Genomic DNA, 17,849 nt, shown 5'->3' on the forward strand with positions numbered 1-17,849 from the left:
AGAAAAGATGTCAGACACACTTGAAGGGTTTCGCAACTGAGCTCTTCACATTTTTTATTAATATGTGTGATTTCTGGATCAAACCAATGATGACAATACCAACCAAGCTACAGAAATACTGAACAGTGTGTAATAGGGATTCCTCATTAGTGAGCACATTTGGCAGTGACACTGCATGCAGTTGGCCAGACTTTGAGGTCAGAGGCGCACAGATGACCCTCGCAATAGACAATCAACACATATGACATCAAGCACAACTGCTGGTCCAACCCATAAGAAAGAGAGTAAAAAGATCTGAAAATGTTTCTCTTACGCACAATAAAAATAAACGGAGAACAAATAGCGCTTTTTGTTTGTGTCTCCAGAAACTCATCCAAAAAACACTTAGTAATGTGAATCTTAGACTTTCAGAAGAGATCACAAACTGTGCAGTGATTTGTCCAGATCATCAAGTACAATCAATTTGATTTAGTTCAGTTCAGTCCGATTCGATTTCTACACTACTTATATATAGCTTGCATATAAAATCTCTCTCTCTCTCTCTCTCTCTCTCTCTCTCTCTCTCTCTCTCTCTCTCTCTCTCTCTCTCTCTCTCTCTCTCTCTCTCTCTCTCTCTCTCTAGTTGAGGGGGATTCCTTTTGCCTGGAAGTCATGAGTAATCTGAATCCTGTCAGAATGTATCTTTGTTCTATGTGATGGGAATGTATTCATGAAAACACTGTTGTCAGCAACAACTGTCTCCATAGGCCATGCACTCTGCATAATGCTAAAATCAGTCATTGGAAATATTCTCTCGTCCTCTTGTGCCTGATAAAATTACTCATGCTGAAAATGAATATGTATTTCGTGACAGCTTTTAAAAGGACTCATTCGTTTGGTAATACGGCTCACGCAACAGTTCAGGTCCGAGTATTGTGGCACCTGCTGAAGTATTATTGAGACTTTTCCCGCCTTAAACTCAACTCACACATACTGTCATTAAGGAGAAACTTCGCACCCAAGATCAGGTTTTGTGTTTAACGTTTCATAAAACACCAATCAAATGTTTCCTGTTCCAGCTCTGGTTCTGTTCAGGTCTAAATGTGAGGAAACAACATGGCAACCTGAACCCATAACATGCACTTACATTTATTATTTTAGGCAATGCCTTCAAGAAACTTGCAGAAATCCCTGATCACATCATCCGGTACCCCAGGTGATTTTAATACAAGCCATACAAGGCAAGGCGTAGATTTTGCAGATGAAACCGTGCTAGCTGTGTTTTTCAAATGACATACGTGACCAGCTATTTTCTGACTTCAGCTTTTATGTATTTTTGTGCGTGTGATGCTCAGTTGCTGAGATGAGAGAAGAATTTTGCAAGCTGGAATTTTTATTTACATGGTTTCATGCAAATCCTAGTATAAAATCTGTAAAGCACTGATAAAATCAATTAGATTTTTTTAATAGCTTACAATAACCATAAAGCAAACTGGGTCAAACCCACGGGTGTAATATTTCGTTCTCTCTCTAAGACATGCTGAAATTTGCTGTAAATGATATAACAGGATTTACTGCCGTATGGGTACGCGAGCAGATTCGGCCCAGGCATCTGAAAAATGTTCAGTTTAATGCTGAAATGATAAATTGAGCACAGATGTTGAAGTGGGATACAGTGCGATGAGAGATATACTCGCCCCCAGAGAACAGGTGATGCCGCATGTTTTGAAATCAGATCATCCTGCATCTATAATGGCGCTGCACGACATTAGGACCGATAGCCTCGGTTCACACACTCGATTGACTTTAAAACCCATGATGTTCAGTCGCTTCGCCAATGCAAACAAGTCATAAAAAAGTTTAGGAACGTAAACTGTGCTATCACCGGGAAGCTTCTCTATCTAAATCTGAGAAGTTTGTGAGAGAAAGGATAAGAAAACAATAGCTAACTACCATGCCAAAACTCACACTAAATATTATAATAAAAGGTCATAAAGTTGCATTCCTTCGGCCACAATTTAGACAGTTAAAAGACCGCCTATGCCGAGTCCGAGTCAAGACCAACTCTTTGAAGGGTCGAGACCGAGGTGAGACCGAGTCCCTTGGTTTCAAATACAGTCAAGTCTGAGTCAAGACCGAGTCTTTGATGAAGCAAGTCTGAGTCAAGACCGACTCCTTTAGGAGTCGAGACCGAGTTGAGATCAAGACCATAAAAACATGTCAGTTTTCATATTCATGATTTAATATCACCCCAGTTAATAATCAACAGTTAGGTCTACAGGCTAAGCTAGATTGGGAATTGTTACGAGGATCAGTCTTAACGTCTTAATATGGACTATGCTTTTACTATCATTAAAAAAATCCCTACCACATGCATCATCTTCTGCCTATTTTTCTAGAGATAAATAAACGGCTCTGATGGCAGTATCTTTGCATTGCACCATGGGATGTTATTTTCAAATAATGCCCGACAACATTGCATTTTATTATTATTGTTAATTTATTAACATAAAAAATGCATTGGTCTCAAAGACTCGGTCTGAAATTCTCCGCCCACTGTGGTCCGAGACAGAGTCAAGACCCCAGACTCGAGTACAACATCACTACAAATTCCACACCAACCTAATGCCGAGTTCAAACTGCACGATTTTAGCCCCAATTTTGACTCGCCGACAGGTTTTGAGAAATCGCCAACAAATGGGCGAAATCAGAGGCAAATCGGTGCTCGTTCACGCGAGTGACAATCACAAAGTGTGAACTTACAAAGAAGTGATCTAAGAGAATCGTAGAGGAGTAGCCGACACCCGTGAAATATCATGTGGTGTAAAATGTGTTCTGACTGAAAATAACATCCCAGAGAGCAGCTGGAAGTTCGTGGAGGAGTCTCCCCATCCGTTTCCATAATTTTATTTTATTTTTCTTATTTTTGCTGCAAATGAGAGCAAATGCAATTTGTATGGTAAGCTTCTTGCGGGCTACCTTTTTTAATAATAATCCCAGTCTCACGCAAGAACTCCAGTCTTGCATGCCTGACCTTGCTTGTCACTTCTTGTGTGCGTTTGGTTGGGAGCCGTAGTTTGCGGACCAGGACAAAGTTGTCGGCTTGATCCTTCCTGGTCAAGTCATGCATTGTGAACCCCCTGTTGAAGTGTCAACATGCAGTGTCAACACAGCAGCGACTGAATGCTAACCCCAGATAGTCATGATGTGTGAAAAGATCTGTGACCCGACTACTTGCAGTCACGCAGTCTGAACTTGGCATAACAGTCGGCATTTTTAAAACAGCTGCGTGTTTGGTGGACATGAAATTACACATGCAGATCGAGTCCACATTAAAGGTGTACACTGTATCAAGGCAAAGCAGCTTGTTGTGTACTTGTTAAAGAAGCATCAGCAGTGATGGAAGTAAATAGACTACATTTTTTGTTGCAGTATGAGTTGTTATAGAGATCAAATTTTAATCATAAATCACATACCGCCATGTCGTAGCAAACCCTCTTCTTCGAAAAAGCAACTATGTCAGATTTGATGATAAAATTTTACATTTGGAGTGAACTATCCCTTTAAATGTCTCTCCTGTATCTTTGTATTTACTGTCATAAGCAGAAATGTATAAAAAAAACATTTTTATATCTGATGGAGGGATTCGAGTGAAGTCATTTTCAAACTGTTCCCAGAGGACCCATTGCTCTGCACATTTTGCATGTTTTCCTTATCTAACACACCTGATTTAGATCATCATTATGGAAGAGATCCATGAACAAAACTGGGTGTGTCAAACAAAAATGCAGAGCAGTGGATCCTTCAAGATTGAAAACCATGTTCTAGCGGACCAATCACAGAACTTGCAGTCCGCGTAGAATTGACGCATTTTTACATTTTTGGAGAAGTTGTGTCAGGCTACGGATGGCTTCAGACAGCCTACAGCGTTATTACGCTTAACTATAAATCACTGTTAAGTGGTGCATAAATTACACATTTACTTTTAATGTATTAATTGTTCCCTGTACTGCTTTGCAAACACATAAAAAGTTACTGAAACTCACCAGGCTGATAAAACAATATTGTGATGGTTCACACATGCTGATTATAAGGGTAAGAGACAATATTAAAGTAGGTTTACTGGGCTCATCTTCACAGCAGATGTTGGCGGGGCTTGTAAAAGCCAAATGGGAAGACAAGGAGCACAGGTGAATTCCTAGACGCTCACTCCATTGAGTGAGTCTGTTTGGTTTTTATGAAGGAAAATGCAGTATCACAGCTATACTCAGAAAGCAGATACATTATAGTGGTTACATATACATATAAATCATTCATTATTTATGTCAATGCAGACCTAAGAAGTAGCCAAGTTAAAGCATAAAGTATTGCTTATGAAAAATGACATCATCATATTCATCTCAGCAACGTCTTTCTCATGTTTGTCTTTATTGCACCATAGAGCTATAAAACAAAATGATTCATTAAATACATCAAATATGACCTGCACTGTCAGAAATAAATTGTCAAAATATTTACAGCAGCTGTCACCGGGCGGTACACTTTCAAAAAGTATAACTTCAGACATACGTAGTTCATATTAGTACCTCGGAGGAAAATATTGATAACAAATGTGTATATATCTGTATATTTTTTTTAAAGGGTACTTCCCCAGTGACAGCTGGGGTATATATTTGGACCATTGCAGCAAAAGTGAATTATTTTTTAAGAAGTGGGTCTCTGGCGGAAACCCCCACCCTGACAATCTTGTCCTGGGCCCCATGACATTTAGTGACGGCTCTTATAGAATGCACAGTGGGAGGCTGATGTGATTAAGACTTCAAACTGCGAGTTAATGAAATGAATTTTACAAAGGAACACATTCATAAGTCATCACAATCTTAAGCCTCAGGCTGTAATATGTTCCTCTCGGAGCCACTCGAGTTCCTACAACAGTTAACTGTTTGCTTGAGACGACAGTGAAGTCGATAAAGTCAGTCGCCATTGCATTCCTCACCCTGAGACTCCACTCAGTGAATTCATCACCAGCTGTCTGCTTTGATCCATCTAACACATCCAGATGAAGAATGAGAGCACAGCTGATACAGCAAGCAGGAGTCGAACCCATTGCGTTCTTATTGAGATTATCAAATGCGGACGGAGCAGCCAGCAAACTGGATTAAACAAGAATGCTTGCTATCATGATTTACTGCAAAACTAATAAAGACGATCACTGAAGAGCTTGCTTGGATCTCACTGCAGGATTTTAGTATCTGTTTTCGCTGCCAGAGGGCAGTTTCATTTCTACATGGTTATACTAATATACATGATATCATGTTTATATTGCAACAAGGCACTTGATCCATATGTGAAAATCAACAAGGTTTGAGAAAAGAGAGATAGAGAGTTCTTGGATGTACTTCAAGTGTTGGACATTAGGTTAAACTATGCTGATGCTAATGTTTGTGTTGGCTTACGTTGGGGATCTTGTCATTATCCAGTGGGAGAGATATTGGGGTAAACATACATTAAAAAAAAGGTTGAAAAGTTGGATCAACTTAAAAAAATACTACAACTGGTTACACTTACAAAATTATTATTTTTCAACTTAAAATTTCACTTTAGGTGCCAAAGAATGCTTTGAAATTATATGTTTAATTGTTCTTTGGTATTTACATAGAAGGTATATAACTTTATTAAGTGCAAAAATTATCCAGAAACATTTTTACATGTCCATTTACAACCCTGGGATTTATCCTTTGAATTAAATGGTCTATTATTACTTTATTTTAAAGGGTCATGAATGATAATATTGAGCTCTGCTCTGATTGCTCTGCTCTGAGGCTCATGTCAGTAGCTCGTATTAGTAAACAGACCTTATATGTTTGAGCCTGTATCAGACGAAAATTCAGATTTTGAGGAACAAGTTATTGTTTAGAGATTGTTGATGGACATTTCTGAGTGGTAAGTTCAGAACTTCAGCCTAAACGCTAGCATATAGCATTAACTAGCATAGAGCGTTAACTCAACAGTGACAATTTATTTGCATTTTAACAACTTGGTAGTTAATTTAATTAATTTGAATGATGGGGCGTACATCTCGACTATGACATCACAGTTGGTGTTATGTTGAGATTTCCATGTTTTCCAGAAGTCTTTTGCGTGCATGAAGTTTACATAAAAATGAGAAAACAAAAGCGTTTGAGGCTCACGATATATCATTACTACCGGTATTTACAGAATTCTTATAATTCATCTATGCCTACAAAATGTTATGGAAAAAACGGAAAACATCCATAACACATAAAGTATGGAAATATTCTGTTAAAATATACAGTAATTTAACTGTTAATATACATATTTCTTTACAGTGTAGGTAAATACAGTTTTTTATTCTATGGCACCTTTAAAAAAACATATTTTTTTAAGTTTTACCAATTAAAGTAATTTTGATCATATCAGTGATCTAATGAATTAATGATATCATATTAACATATATATTTTATGTTATTTTAACATAACAAATTAAGTTAAACAATTAAAACTTTTTATTTTTATTAGTTATGTCAAATTTTCGCAAGTCAAAACTTAAAATTGTGGGTTGAGTTGACTTGGATAAGCAAGTTGCTTACACTCTTTCAAATTTAATGTTGGATTTACTTAAAATATTTTGTCAACAGGTTTCACATAATTTGTTAAAAGAATAGTCTAATCATTTTCAATATTAAAATATGTTATTACCTTAACTAAGAAGAGTTGATACATCCCTCTATCATCTTAGTGCGTGCACGTAAGCGCTGGACACGCTGCTACACTTCGATAGCATTTAGCTTAGCCCCATTCATTCAATGGTACCATTTAGAGATAAAGTTAGAAGTGACCAAACACATCAACGTTTTTCCTATTTAAGACGAGTAGTTATACGAGCAAGTTTGGTGGTCCAAATAAAATGTAGCGCTTTTCTAAGCAGTTTAAAAGAGGAACTATATTGTATGGCGGAACAGCACTTTTGGGAGTACTTCGACTCGGCGCAGTAACACTCTACCTCTCCCATTATGAGAGTGAGAAGGGGAGCGGATTTTTCAGGCGAGTTGAAATACTCCCGAAAGTGCTGTTCCGCCATTCAATATAGTTCCTCTTTTAAATCTGCTTAGAAAAGCGCTACATTTTATTTTGTACCACCAAACTTGGTCGTATAACTACTCGTCTTAAATAGGAAAAACGTTGATGTGTTTGGTCACTTCTAACTTTATCTCTAAATGGTACCATTGAATGAATGGGGCTAAGCTAAATGCTATCGAAGTGTCGCAGCGCGCCCCAGCGCTTACGTGCACGCACACAGATGATAGAGGGATGTATCAACTCTTCTTAGTTAAGGTAATAACATATTTTAATATTGAAAATGAGTAGACTATTCCTTTAAGTAAACTCAACAATCAATAATTTAGTTCATTTAACAAAAAAAGATTAAGTAAACTTAACAAACAACAGTTGAGTTGATTGTACATAAAAATTTATTAATGGTGACAAAAATTTGAATAATGCCATTTTATAAACTCCACCCTTTTTATCTAATATCTCCTTAACACTGAATCAATCAATCAATCAATCATAGTCCAGCTGCTTAATACAACTAATCATATAAGCATCTTAATTATAACTTATCAAGTACATCACAAATATATTTGAAATTAAATGTTACATTTCAAACCATTAATTTGTTTGTTTTTGTTCTAATAATATATCAGAACAAGTTAATTCACTCATAGTTGGTCACAGGTACCTAATGGTGCTACACTTCTGCAAGAGGGTGCCAGAACAACAACAATTACCCATAATACACTGCAACATCATAAGCCAATGAGATGCCAGTCTGTATTGGTTTTATTAATCTGTTAATTTTACACACACTGTTATGTTGGCTGAACAAATAATTTTTACGTAAAGCTGACAAGACACACCTTTTTGTTGAATAAACTCAATTTAATTAAGTTCACGTTGTTAAATTAATTTTTTTAAGTAATCACAATATGAAAGGATTAAGTAAAACTGGCAAAGGCGAAAGTTCATTTTTTTGAGTGTAAACTTCAGGCTGCATTTTTTACAGTTCAAAAAAATCATCATCTATTTAGCAATAACTGACAACGAATTAAAGACACATCCTTGGTAAACCACAGCAGAGAGAGTATAATTCTATTATGCTTGCTATAGTTGAAATGCCAAAATTGTTTCCACTTGTTTCGCAGGCGTACTCTCAATGGAGATGACATCATTCATTCATTGCGAGGTGATGGACGAATTGACACAGGTCAGCAGCCCCAAAGGATATTGGGGGCTTGCATTGGCCAATGTGTGGACAGACATATAAGGCACATTTGGCCTTTAAATGAGCATCAAATATCACAAAAATTTCTGACTGTATATTATCAAGCCACTTGCAATTGTAGCAGACTGACAAAGCATTATTTTTATTGGAGTTAAATATACATGCCTTTGGAATGGATACAGTGGTCCTAAATCCAAAGTGTTTCTTCCGTTCGCTAGCAGCCAAAATAATGCCATGACAGTTTAATAATGGGTGGGAGACTGGAGAGAAGGATCTGGGCAGAATGTTAATCCATCTGCAATGCATTTCACAATCCATAGTTAGTGTTTTTGCTGTAAATTGCAGATTGCAAAAGCTCACAAATGAGCAGAATGTTCGCAAAGTGAATCAGTCACTTATTTCAAATATGTGTGTGAACAAACGTACGTCTGGAATAGGTTAACTTTTGGAAAACATGGAAACGCTGAGTACTCTGATTTGAAATGGTGCCATGGTTAAACACTGATATAATTACATAGAGCTAATCCCAGGTTTTGTTGTTGTATCCATGGACAACATAATCCGGTCTTGTTCGCTCACCTTAAACAGCAGACTCTAAACAAAACAGCGAACCAAAGCTGAAAGTTCCCTTGGAAACTGCAAAGATGCTCAGACCTTCAACAAAGAGACATCTTTTGAACTGGAGTTAAAAATAAAATCTGAGTAAAAACAGAAGACTCTTGGATTGGCAGGTAAGACTGCAACTTTCTTAAGATGTATGCATGTTGAATTAATGTCCATTGATGGAATCTTCCTACACATCTTACATTCCCTTTTTAGGGATGGGTCAGATAAAACAAACCTGCTGTCTGTATCACTTTGGTCGGGGATCATTTAAGCATTTACAGATGTTGTACATTTTGTGGATGCATGGTGTAATAAGAAGCTACTGGGGCCCTTTTACATTCGTTTTGCTTGAACATCACAGGCGAGAGACTGGACAAGATAAAGTTTTTTGGGATGCTTGTGTAAACATTGTAATTCATTTTATAACTTTAAAGCAATGAATTTTGTATGCAAAGTACAGTAGACACTGTATAGTGATACAGGCGCATGCACAGCATAAATTTAGCATACAAAACAAACAAATCGCTTGCAATTATATAACATACGATTGTTCTTCATGTTCCAGTACTGTTTACTTACTTTATATTATGAAATAAACAAAGATCTTTGAGAGAACATGGAACATGCAAAGACTTTAAACTTAGCATAATGGACATATTAAAGATTAATAATGACGTCCAGATTGCTAAAACAGTTATACAAGCATTCCATACACCAAACACAAGCTTTTCATCATGGGACTGTAGATCTGACTGTCAAATATCATAAAAGATCAAACGCTGAACAAAAGTTATGTGAGGAAGTTAATGCACGCAACTACTGACATTCTGTTAATAAGTAACATTAGTCACAGACTTACAACTAAACCAAACATTGCATGTTTTACAGTAAGATAAATATGATCTTTTTTCATTTTTGCTTGGTGGTACTAGGTAATCCTTTAATTTAGTGGAGGACTCAATCCATGCGAACATGAATAGAGCCATGTGATGCACTTCCACCCCATGAGATGTTTCACAGGATTCATTAAAAACGCAGATTCAATGGCATGGAACCCCACACTGAAACAAAGACTCCAAGTCACAAACCAGAGAGGTTTCCCACCTCTTGAAACTATTCCAGTAAATCAACATGGATCATCTTCTCCAAACACTGGTCTCAATAGCAACACCATGCTTCAGGGCAGGTCTCTTAAAGATTCAAGACAACGCTCAGAAAAAACCTCCAGGAAATCATTCACGGCTAGAAAAGCTTTTCTCATAGGTAATATTTCAAAGTATGTCATGCGTATTATTCAAATATTGCATTACAAGTGATTTATAGAGTATTGATCACATACTAAACATATGGTTGGGTAATATTTGGACAAACCCAATTGTTGCGTTTAAATTAAACTATGCAGGATTGTTTCAACTCATAGTTTCATCAAACGTGTATGTTTTATAGATTACTTTAAACCATTGGTTTAGTTTGAATTTACATTTATTCATTTTGCAGACTCTTTTTAATCCAAAGTGTGCATTCAATCTATACATTATTCAGTGGGTCATTCCACCGAATTGGTGCCATTTCAGGTCATTATATAAAAATGCAAGAAAACTAACTCATGTTATTTTTAAGCAAAGTGTTTTGCATGTTAATCTAACACCAAATTGAAACTAAATATTGTAAAACAATAATAAAAACTACACAGAACACTGAAAAATAGCATTTGTTATCTGTCCCTGATCTCTACTTTTAAAAATAAAGCAAACAATTCCTTAGATATCTTAAATTTTTTCATTTTTGTAAAGGTCCATATCCCACCTTTGCTTTAAATATTTTTACCATTGAAAAGTCATAATATTTAAGATAAATGCACATTTTAGTTATGTCCCTAGGAAAATTTCCCCCTCAGAAAATGTAGTAATACCACACAATTCACATTTTCAAGTGACATCATCTGGATCTTCTGAAGGTTGTGTGAAGATCAAAAGTGAAGGTGTTTCTCAATGTCAAGGATACTTCCTTGGCAGGACTGGTCCTAAGTCACTTCCTTCGGAGGCTAGGCGAGGCTCCTCTTTAGCATTCGGAGAACTCATAAATGGATCAGGCTGGATCAAGTGCACGTCATTGCATCATTACATCAGTGAAAAGGTGTGCTTTCGGTGCAGCGCGCATAGGATTGTGGGTGATTTGAGAGCGCGAAGGCTACACATATGCATCCTTTCGTTTCAACACGATCTCACAAATTTCCGTGAAATAGTCACGCATTATTTTGCTCAGTTTTGCGTGACATTGTCACGAATTTCTACCATATTACGTGCCCCTGACACGACTTTTTTTTTTCGTTTCACGTATTTCTCAACTGTTTTTCCTTTTTTTTAGACAATTGTCGCTTCGTTTTGGGGTTAGATTTGCTGTTTGCGTTAGGATGTCACTGAATGTATTGGTTTATAAAAAAAATTGTATGCTTTTTAAACCATCGTCGCCTGACATTAGGGTCAGAGTTGGGTTTGGGTAAGGATGTCATTTTATGTAACAGAAAGTTTTTCTAACCCCAAACCGAAGCGTCAATTGTAAGAAAATAGGAAAAATCACGTATTGAGTAACCAATACGTGAAACTGTCACGGAAAAGAAAGTCGTGTCAGGGGCACGTAAAATGGTGGAAATACGTGACAATGTCACACAAAACTGAGCAAAATAATGTGTGACTATTTCACGTATTTTGTGAGATCATGTTTGGGATATTTTGCGAACGAAGGACTCAGTCCTTGGTTGAAATTCCGAGGATCCTCGACATTAGAACAGTCCTTCGACGGATTTCGAAGACGTGGCATCCTCGAAATTCTGGCTTTCCGAGGATCCTTCCTTGACATTGAGAAACACCTTTACTTTTCTCATTTTCTTTTCTGTACATTTTATGATATTGATACTTTGACTGTAAATGTCAGTCTTTATGTTCAGTGCTGTTACCTATATTATTATTATTATATAAAATAACATAAGATATTAGACCAAGAGTGCTGTAACATAGAATAACAATTACATTACTTAAAATCCTTTACTAAGGTTCAAGATGAATTTGTTCTGACATGATGAATCATTAAACTCTGTTTATGTTTTCGGAGCATGCGGGGTGCGATGTGTTCTGTCACCACGACCCACCAACTGCTCCACATCATCATCACCCAATAAAGATGAGAAAGAGAGACCTCGTTCCTCTCCCGCAAGAGGTGAAAGAGTCGAGAGAGAGATGGAGGGATGGTCTGCATATTCTGGGATCAAGAGAACAGATAAAAGAGAGCGAGCGAGGAGCAGTATACAGAGAGAGAGAGCACCGGTGGATTTAACACACAGGCCTTCAACTGTTCCACTGGAGAAACAGATGAGACGTCGAGCAATAAGCATACCAGGTATTGCAATGACATGGCACAGGTCACATAATCAAACTTTATGATGGGAAAGCAACCTTAATAAATTTAAAAGAATCTCCTAAATGAAAATACATTTAAAATTACTCAGACACATATGACTTCCTTTCTTAATTTGAACATACAAACAAATATTTTTATGATAAAATGTCGCAATAGGTTCAAATATGGTGGCACATCGATAAACTGTAAAAAATGCAGTGCGTAAATTAAAACAACTTGGTTTTGCAAGTTTATTCAACCTACTATTTTAAGTCTTGACTTAAAGAGATAGTTCGCCCCCCCCAAAAAAATCTGACATCATTTACTCACTCTCATGTTGTTACAAACATTTATACATTTCTTTGTTCTGATGAACACAAAGAAAGATATTTTGAGAAATGTTTTAATAAACATTATAAAATCTTAAAACCGCATTTACTCATATTCTTTTTTCCTACTATGGAAGTGAATAGGGTCCATGAACGGATTGGTTACAAACATTTCTCAAAATATCTTCCTTTGGGTTTATCACAATAAAGACATGTAAGCAGGTTTGAAACAACATGAGTATGAGTAATGACAGAATTTTCATTTTTGGGTGAACTATCCCTTTAAGTTGATAAGTTGACATGACTTACCTCACATTCACACAGACCTTTGGTCTCAGAAAATACCCGTAAAATTTGCAAGACAAGCGTCTGTGTGAACACAAACACCTCGCATATATCTTCTTGGATCGTTGCCGGAAAGAGGACCTAGTCAGATACACGGAAAACCCTCTGTGGGAACAAGAAGCCGAAACAATGTCGTAATGGGCGTGTCGTAGTGAGGACGCGCGCATCATCACAACACAAGTTATGGTTCAGCTCCTTTAAACGAGAAATAACATGCATATAAATATTAGAAATGTTGCAAATAGATTGAAGCAGTTATCAGGAAATTATAACTGAGACGCATAAACAATGACGCACGTGCCGTAGTGAGGACGCGCGTGTCATGGCAACATGAAGTTGGTTCAACTCTTTAAAATGAAGGATTTACAACATTCATGACGAGAAATGTCAGCAAACTAGACTGAAGCAGATATCAGGTAAGTTAACTCGTCACTTACTGCGTTGAAACGGAGATCATTCAGCAGCATAAAAGAATATCGCGTCACGTGCTCATTTGAGCTATAATAAACCAAAATGCCCGCACGTCAACAAGATATATCGTTCAGCTCCTCAAAATGCGGGTTTTAAATATAAACAATCATGATGAGAAATGTCTGAACACTGGATTAAAGCAGAGATCAGGGAGCTTGTCAAATATCCACTCAAAAGCTGAGATCATTCACCAGCATTAGAACGGCTCATCACACGCTCCTTTATAGTCTTATCATAAACAAAAATGCACGCAAGTTGTTTCTGGAGAGAGAAATAAAAAATACTTTGCAAACTTCAGACGCTGTGTAGAAGAGAGTGCAGGACTTTCAACAGATCACGTGTCTTTCCTGGACCTTGCAGATGCCAGCTAATCATGGCAGTGTGAATGAACAAAAAATGAAATGATCCCGGAAAAATCCATGATGCCTTTTCCGTGTATTTTCCGGAATGTCTGTGTGAAAAGGGCTTTATAGAAACAAGTTGAAATTGTGCAACTTAAAAGTTCACATTAGTACTTCATAGGTACATATTGGAACCAAAAAGTGCATATTAGAATCTCAAGGGTACAAATGTATACATATCTGTACCTTAATTGTACATTTTAGGACCTTTTTAAAGGGTGTCCCAGTCACAGATGGGGATTATTTACATTCTTTTCTGACAGTGTAGTTTTGTATTGGACTTGAGACAAGTGTACTGGCCTGATAACATGACATCAAATAAATATTAGTCTCACTGATGAAAAAATTACTTCGCAGAGGAAAATTGCTGCTATGTTCTCCTCTTTAAAATAAATAAACAAACTCAAATGTTTCCAAGAAACCTAACAACCTTTGGGATACTGCAAAAATTTTAACTGTAAATTAAGTATACCGGTAATGATAAATTGGTTATTTATTAAAATAATTCTCAAAATATATCCTACATTTGGACTTTTAATTTAATCTTAAGAGTTATTGTAAATAAAATATAGATATATTAGAAATAGCATTGATTTTATTCTTTATGAAGATATTCCCACATGCAAGATCCTCTGGAGAAGAAAAGATGATCAAAGTTTCCTCCAAGATGATCCTCAACACTCTGCTGAAGACAAGAGTCTCGACCTGACTCCATCTCTACATCTCTACCTGCCCTCATCATACCACCCTGAACCGCTGCTGGGAGAACAAAACAACGGGTAAAACCTAAAGAAGAACATAACTGGCTAGCATATAGGAATGAGAAAAATAATAGTCTCATTCATCTCCACTTAGACAGTTAATAAGTGAACGAGTGATATCATAAACCCTCTAGGCCATTTCAGCAGTATTAAATAACACTTTATGTGCTACATGGTTTGTGTCCTTCATTTAGCCGATGACAGTATGATGTTCTCACTTTCATGTGAACTCTCAATAGACACATTCAATGGTAACTCATGAATGGTATTAATCTCATATTGATAGATAAAACAGATTTGAACCCAACAACTGCAACCAGCACATAGATTATCGAGCTTAAATGTGATAATAAGATATAGTCATTTTTTAACCTTGAAATACTGAACCTGTCTTTGATGTAAGAGCATGAATTAAGTTAACAGGGCGTAAAATCGAATGGAAAAATATCTATTGAATTAAGTTTCCAATGACTACATAGTTCACAGCTTTTTGTAATTTATGTTTTGAGTTGTTCAGTGTCTCGGTATCTTAGCAGCTGTTATACAGCTGCAGGTCTGGGTGCAGATTTCATTTCCCATTTGGTTTTTGCAGGTTTCGCTCTTTTTCCAGATTAGCTTTTGTTTTCTCCGTATACGAGTCTCAGTGGTGCAGCATTCAAGGCTTAACTTGACTTTTTGGGCATTTGAAGCCGTAGTAATCCTCCGGACAGCTGTGTAATCTGCTAACAAGTGTAAATGTTGTAACCCCCGTGTAAGCAGGTTACCCTGTTGTCAGGGATGTGGTATAAACAGTCAGCTTACATTGTCATTTGAAATCATGTTCTGTAAGTGTTGACATTTTGTTTTCTTTTAAAGTTTGGATGTGCACGACAGGCAAGCCGTCACACTCACAGGGGAAGTCAAAGAGCATAACATCGCCACAGATAGGCCTATCCAAAACCAAGACATCACTGTCAACAGTATAAATGAAGAATGGCAAAATGATTTTACGGATGGCTTACAATATGATGTCACAGATACCAGGCGGCATAACAATCCAGTTGGCAATCCACAGCCTGGCATGACTGACACACAGCATGAATCTCCAAAGGAAAACTTTGAGAATGACATCATAGAGGGAAAATCGGAGGGAATCACAGATGACAACAGAAAACATGAAGTCGCAGATAACAGCATTGCGCAAGTAAATCAATGTGATATCACTGACGTTGGTGAATCTTACACTGAAGATGGGCAACAAAAAAGTAGTAACACATATAAGAGAACCAGATCGAATATTCATAACCGGACTGCATATTTAAGAGTGAACACCTCTAATAGTAAGCTCACAGACAAAACACGTTATCCGGCCCCAGCTACGGCTCTTACGTTCTCATATTCCCTGATGGACAGAAATCCCTGTCCCACTGTAAGCGTCTTGCCATCGTTTTACGGAATTTCGTTTGGCTTTGGTATCAAAACGTTCAACACTTCTGAGCCCCGCAGTTCCAAAACAAGAACCAGAAAAGTCTATAATGACATCAGATTTATGCGGCCCATGGATGACGTGCAAAACATCATAGAAACAAAAGGAAATTCCTTCTCTTTACAAACAAAGGCTGGAGGCGTAATCAGCCCCCGCCCCAAAATAATGAGCACTGAGAGGAGGACCCCGCCTCATAAAATTAAAACCACCAAAACATTTTTGTGGGGACCAGACGGACCCCAAGAAACTAAGACGGTGTGCGAGCTACAGTCTCACTTGAACAGGTGGAGGAGCTCAGTTTAATGTAAGAGGGCAGACATGTGTGTGGCGTTTCATGCCTTTATAATACTGCATGAGACTGTTTGGGTTCAAAAAATGCAAATATCTTATGGTTTTCAGAAGGACTTAATTGAGAACACCAACCTCAAGGTCTAGCATAGAAGAACTATGAATTATTTGGGGTTTTTGAAACGCTCTGGCTTTTCTCAGTTCGTGTTGACGTGAATTATTATGATTCACTGAAAATCCCTGCAGGTTCTCTGTGATTTCGGTCCGTGATTCGATATAAAACCAGTAGATCATCTAAAATGTAACTCTTTTATTCAGAAAGCATGAGTCTGGTGCGTGTATTTCGACACTGGGGAATCATATTTCATAACGCTGTAGACAGTTAAAGAGAAAATAACAGCCATTGGCTTTGGAAAGTAAATGCATTCATATCTTAAGAATCAGACGTTTTGTAAAAATATTGATATGTTAGTAATGTTAACTTTATTAAAGCTCAAGTATGAGGAAGTAGAAATTACATTGTACAATTTTAAATGTTGAGTACTGTGCAAAAGTCTAAGGCCACCATGCCACAATTAGATTTGTTGTTTTTGCAATAGTATGACTCCCTTTCTACTTTCCCTTTCATTTTAACCTAAATGAAATTAAATCCTAATTTCTAATCAAATGGCTTCAGGACTTCAGTCTCCTCAAAAAAGCTCAAGATGTGTTTAGTGCCAAGAGAAGTCACACTAAATTGTTTTTTTTTTTTTTTTGGAAAAAACAGGTTGTTAAATCAACCCAGAACATGTTTATATTTGACCCAAACAACCTAGTATAGGTTAAATTACACCCCTTTTTGACCCAACACTGCAAATCACCCAACATTTTTTTATGTGTGTATCAGGGTGTAACCATAATGGACATAGAGGGGGACATATCCCCCAATAATCAGAAATGGACTAGTTTTGGTAAACCATTCTCTGCAAACATGTGAAAAAATAGGTAAATGAAATTTGGCTCTCCTTGTGATGTCAGAAGGGGATAATACTGCCCCTTATCTGCACTATCCAACCACGGCACTGCCATTTAGTGCAAAGATCAACTCATTTGCATTTTAAAGGACACACCCAAAAACAGCACATTTTTGCTCTCACCTACAAAGTGGCAATTTTAACATATCAGCGATTCTTGGGAATTTGGATAAAACAGGTTAAAATTTTGAAAAAAAGTTACTTAAATTACAAAATCTGAAGGTATTTCATTATAGACCAAGATCTTGGCTGTTCAGCAATTTACTGGTGTAACCTCCCCTGCTTGTATTTTTTTCATAAAATAGGCGTTTTCCCAGTTATTACTCATACAACATTTACTTTAAGCCTAAATAGAAAAAGTAATGTTTTTTTATTTAATAAACATATTTTTGTATTAATAGAGACTATTAATTTAATAACTCAACAGCACTGAAACATATTGTTAGCATATTCCTTTAAAACAAATAAAACTCCGTCTGACGGTGGTGAC

The 17,849-nt window shown here is 36.9% G+C and overlaps 1 protein-coding gene across 1 annotated transcript; it reads left to right on the forward strand.

The window, feature by feature from the left end:
* Positions 1 to 8,896: 8,896 nt before the first annotated feature.
* Positions 8,897 to 17,142, forward strand: LOC135730071 (uncharacterized). The gene is made up of 5 exons (XM_065247953.2): positions 8,897 to 9,015; positions 9,823 to 10,153; positions 12,002 to 12,286; positions 14,443 to 14,611; positions 15,449 to 17,142. Exons 2-5 carry the CDS (start codon positions 9,880 to 9,882, stop codon positions 16,359 to 16,361), a joined length of 1,641 nt encoding a protein of 546 aa, XP_065104025.1. The 5' UTR covers positions 8,897 to 9,015; positions 9,823 to 9,879; the 3' UTR covers positions 16,362 to 17,142.
* The last annotated feature ends 707 nt before the right edge of the window (positions 17,143 to 17,849 follow it).

Source organism: Paramisgurnus dabryanus, chromosome 11 (genome assembly GCF_030506205.2).
Source record: "Paramisgurnus dabryanus chromosome 11, PD_genome_1.1, whole genome shotgun sequence".
NCBI lineage: Eukaryota > Metazoa > Chordata > Actinopteri > Cypriniformes > Cobitidae > Paramisgurnus > Paramisgurnus dabryanus.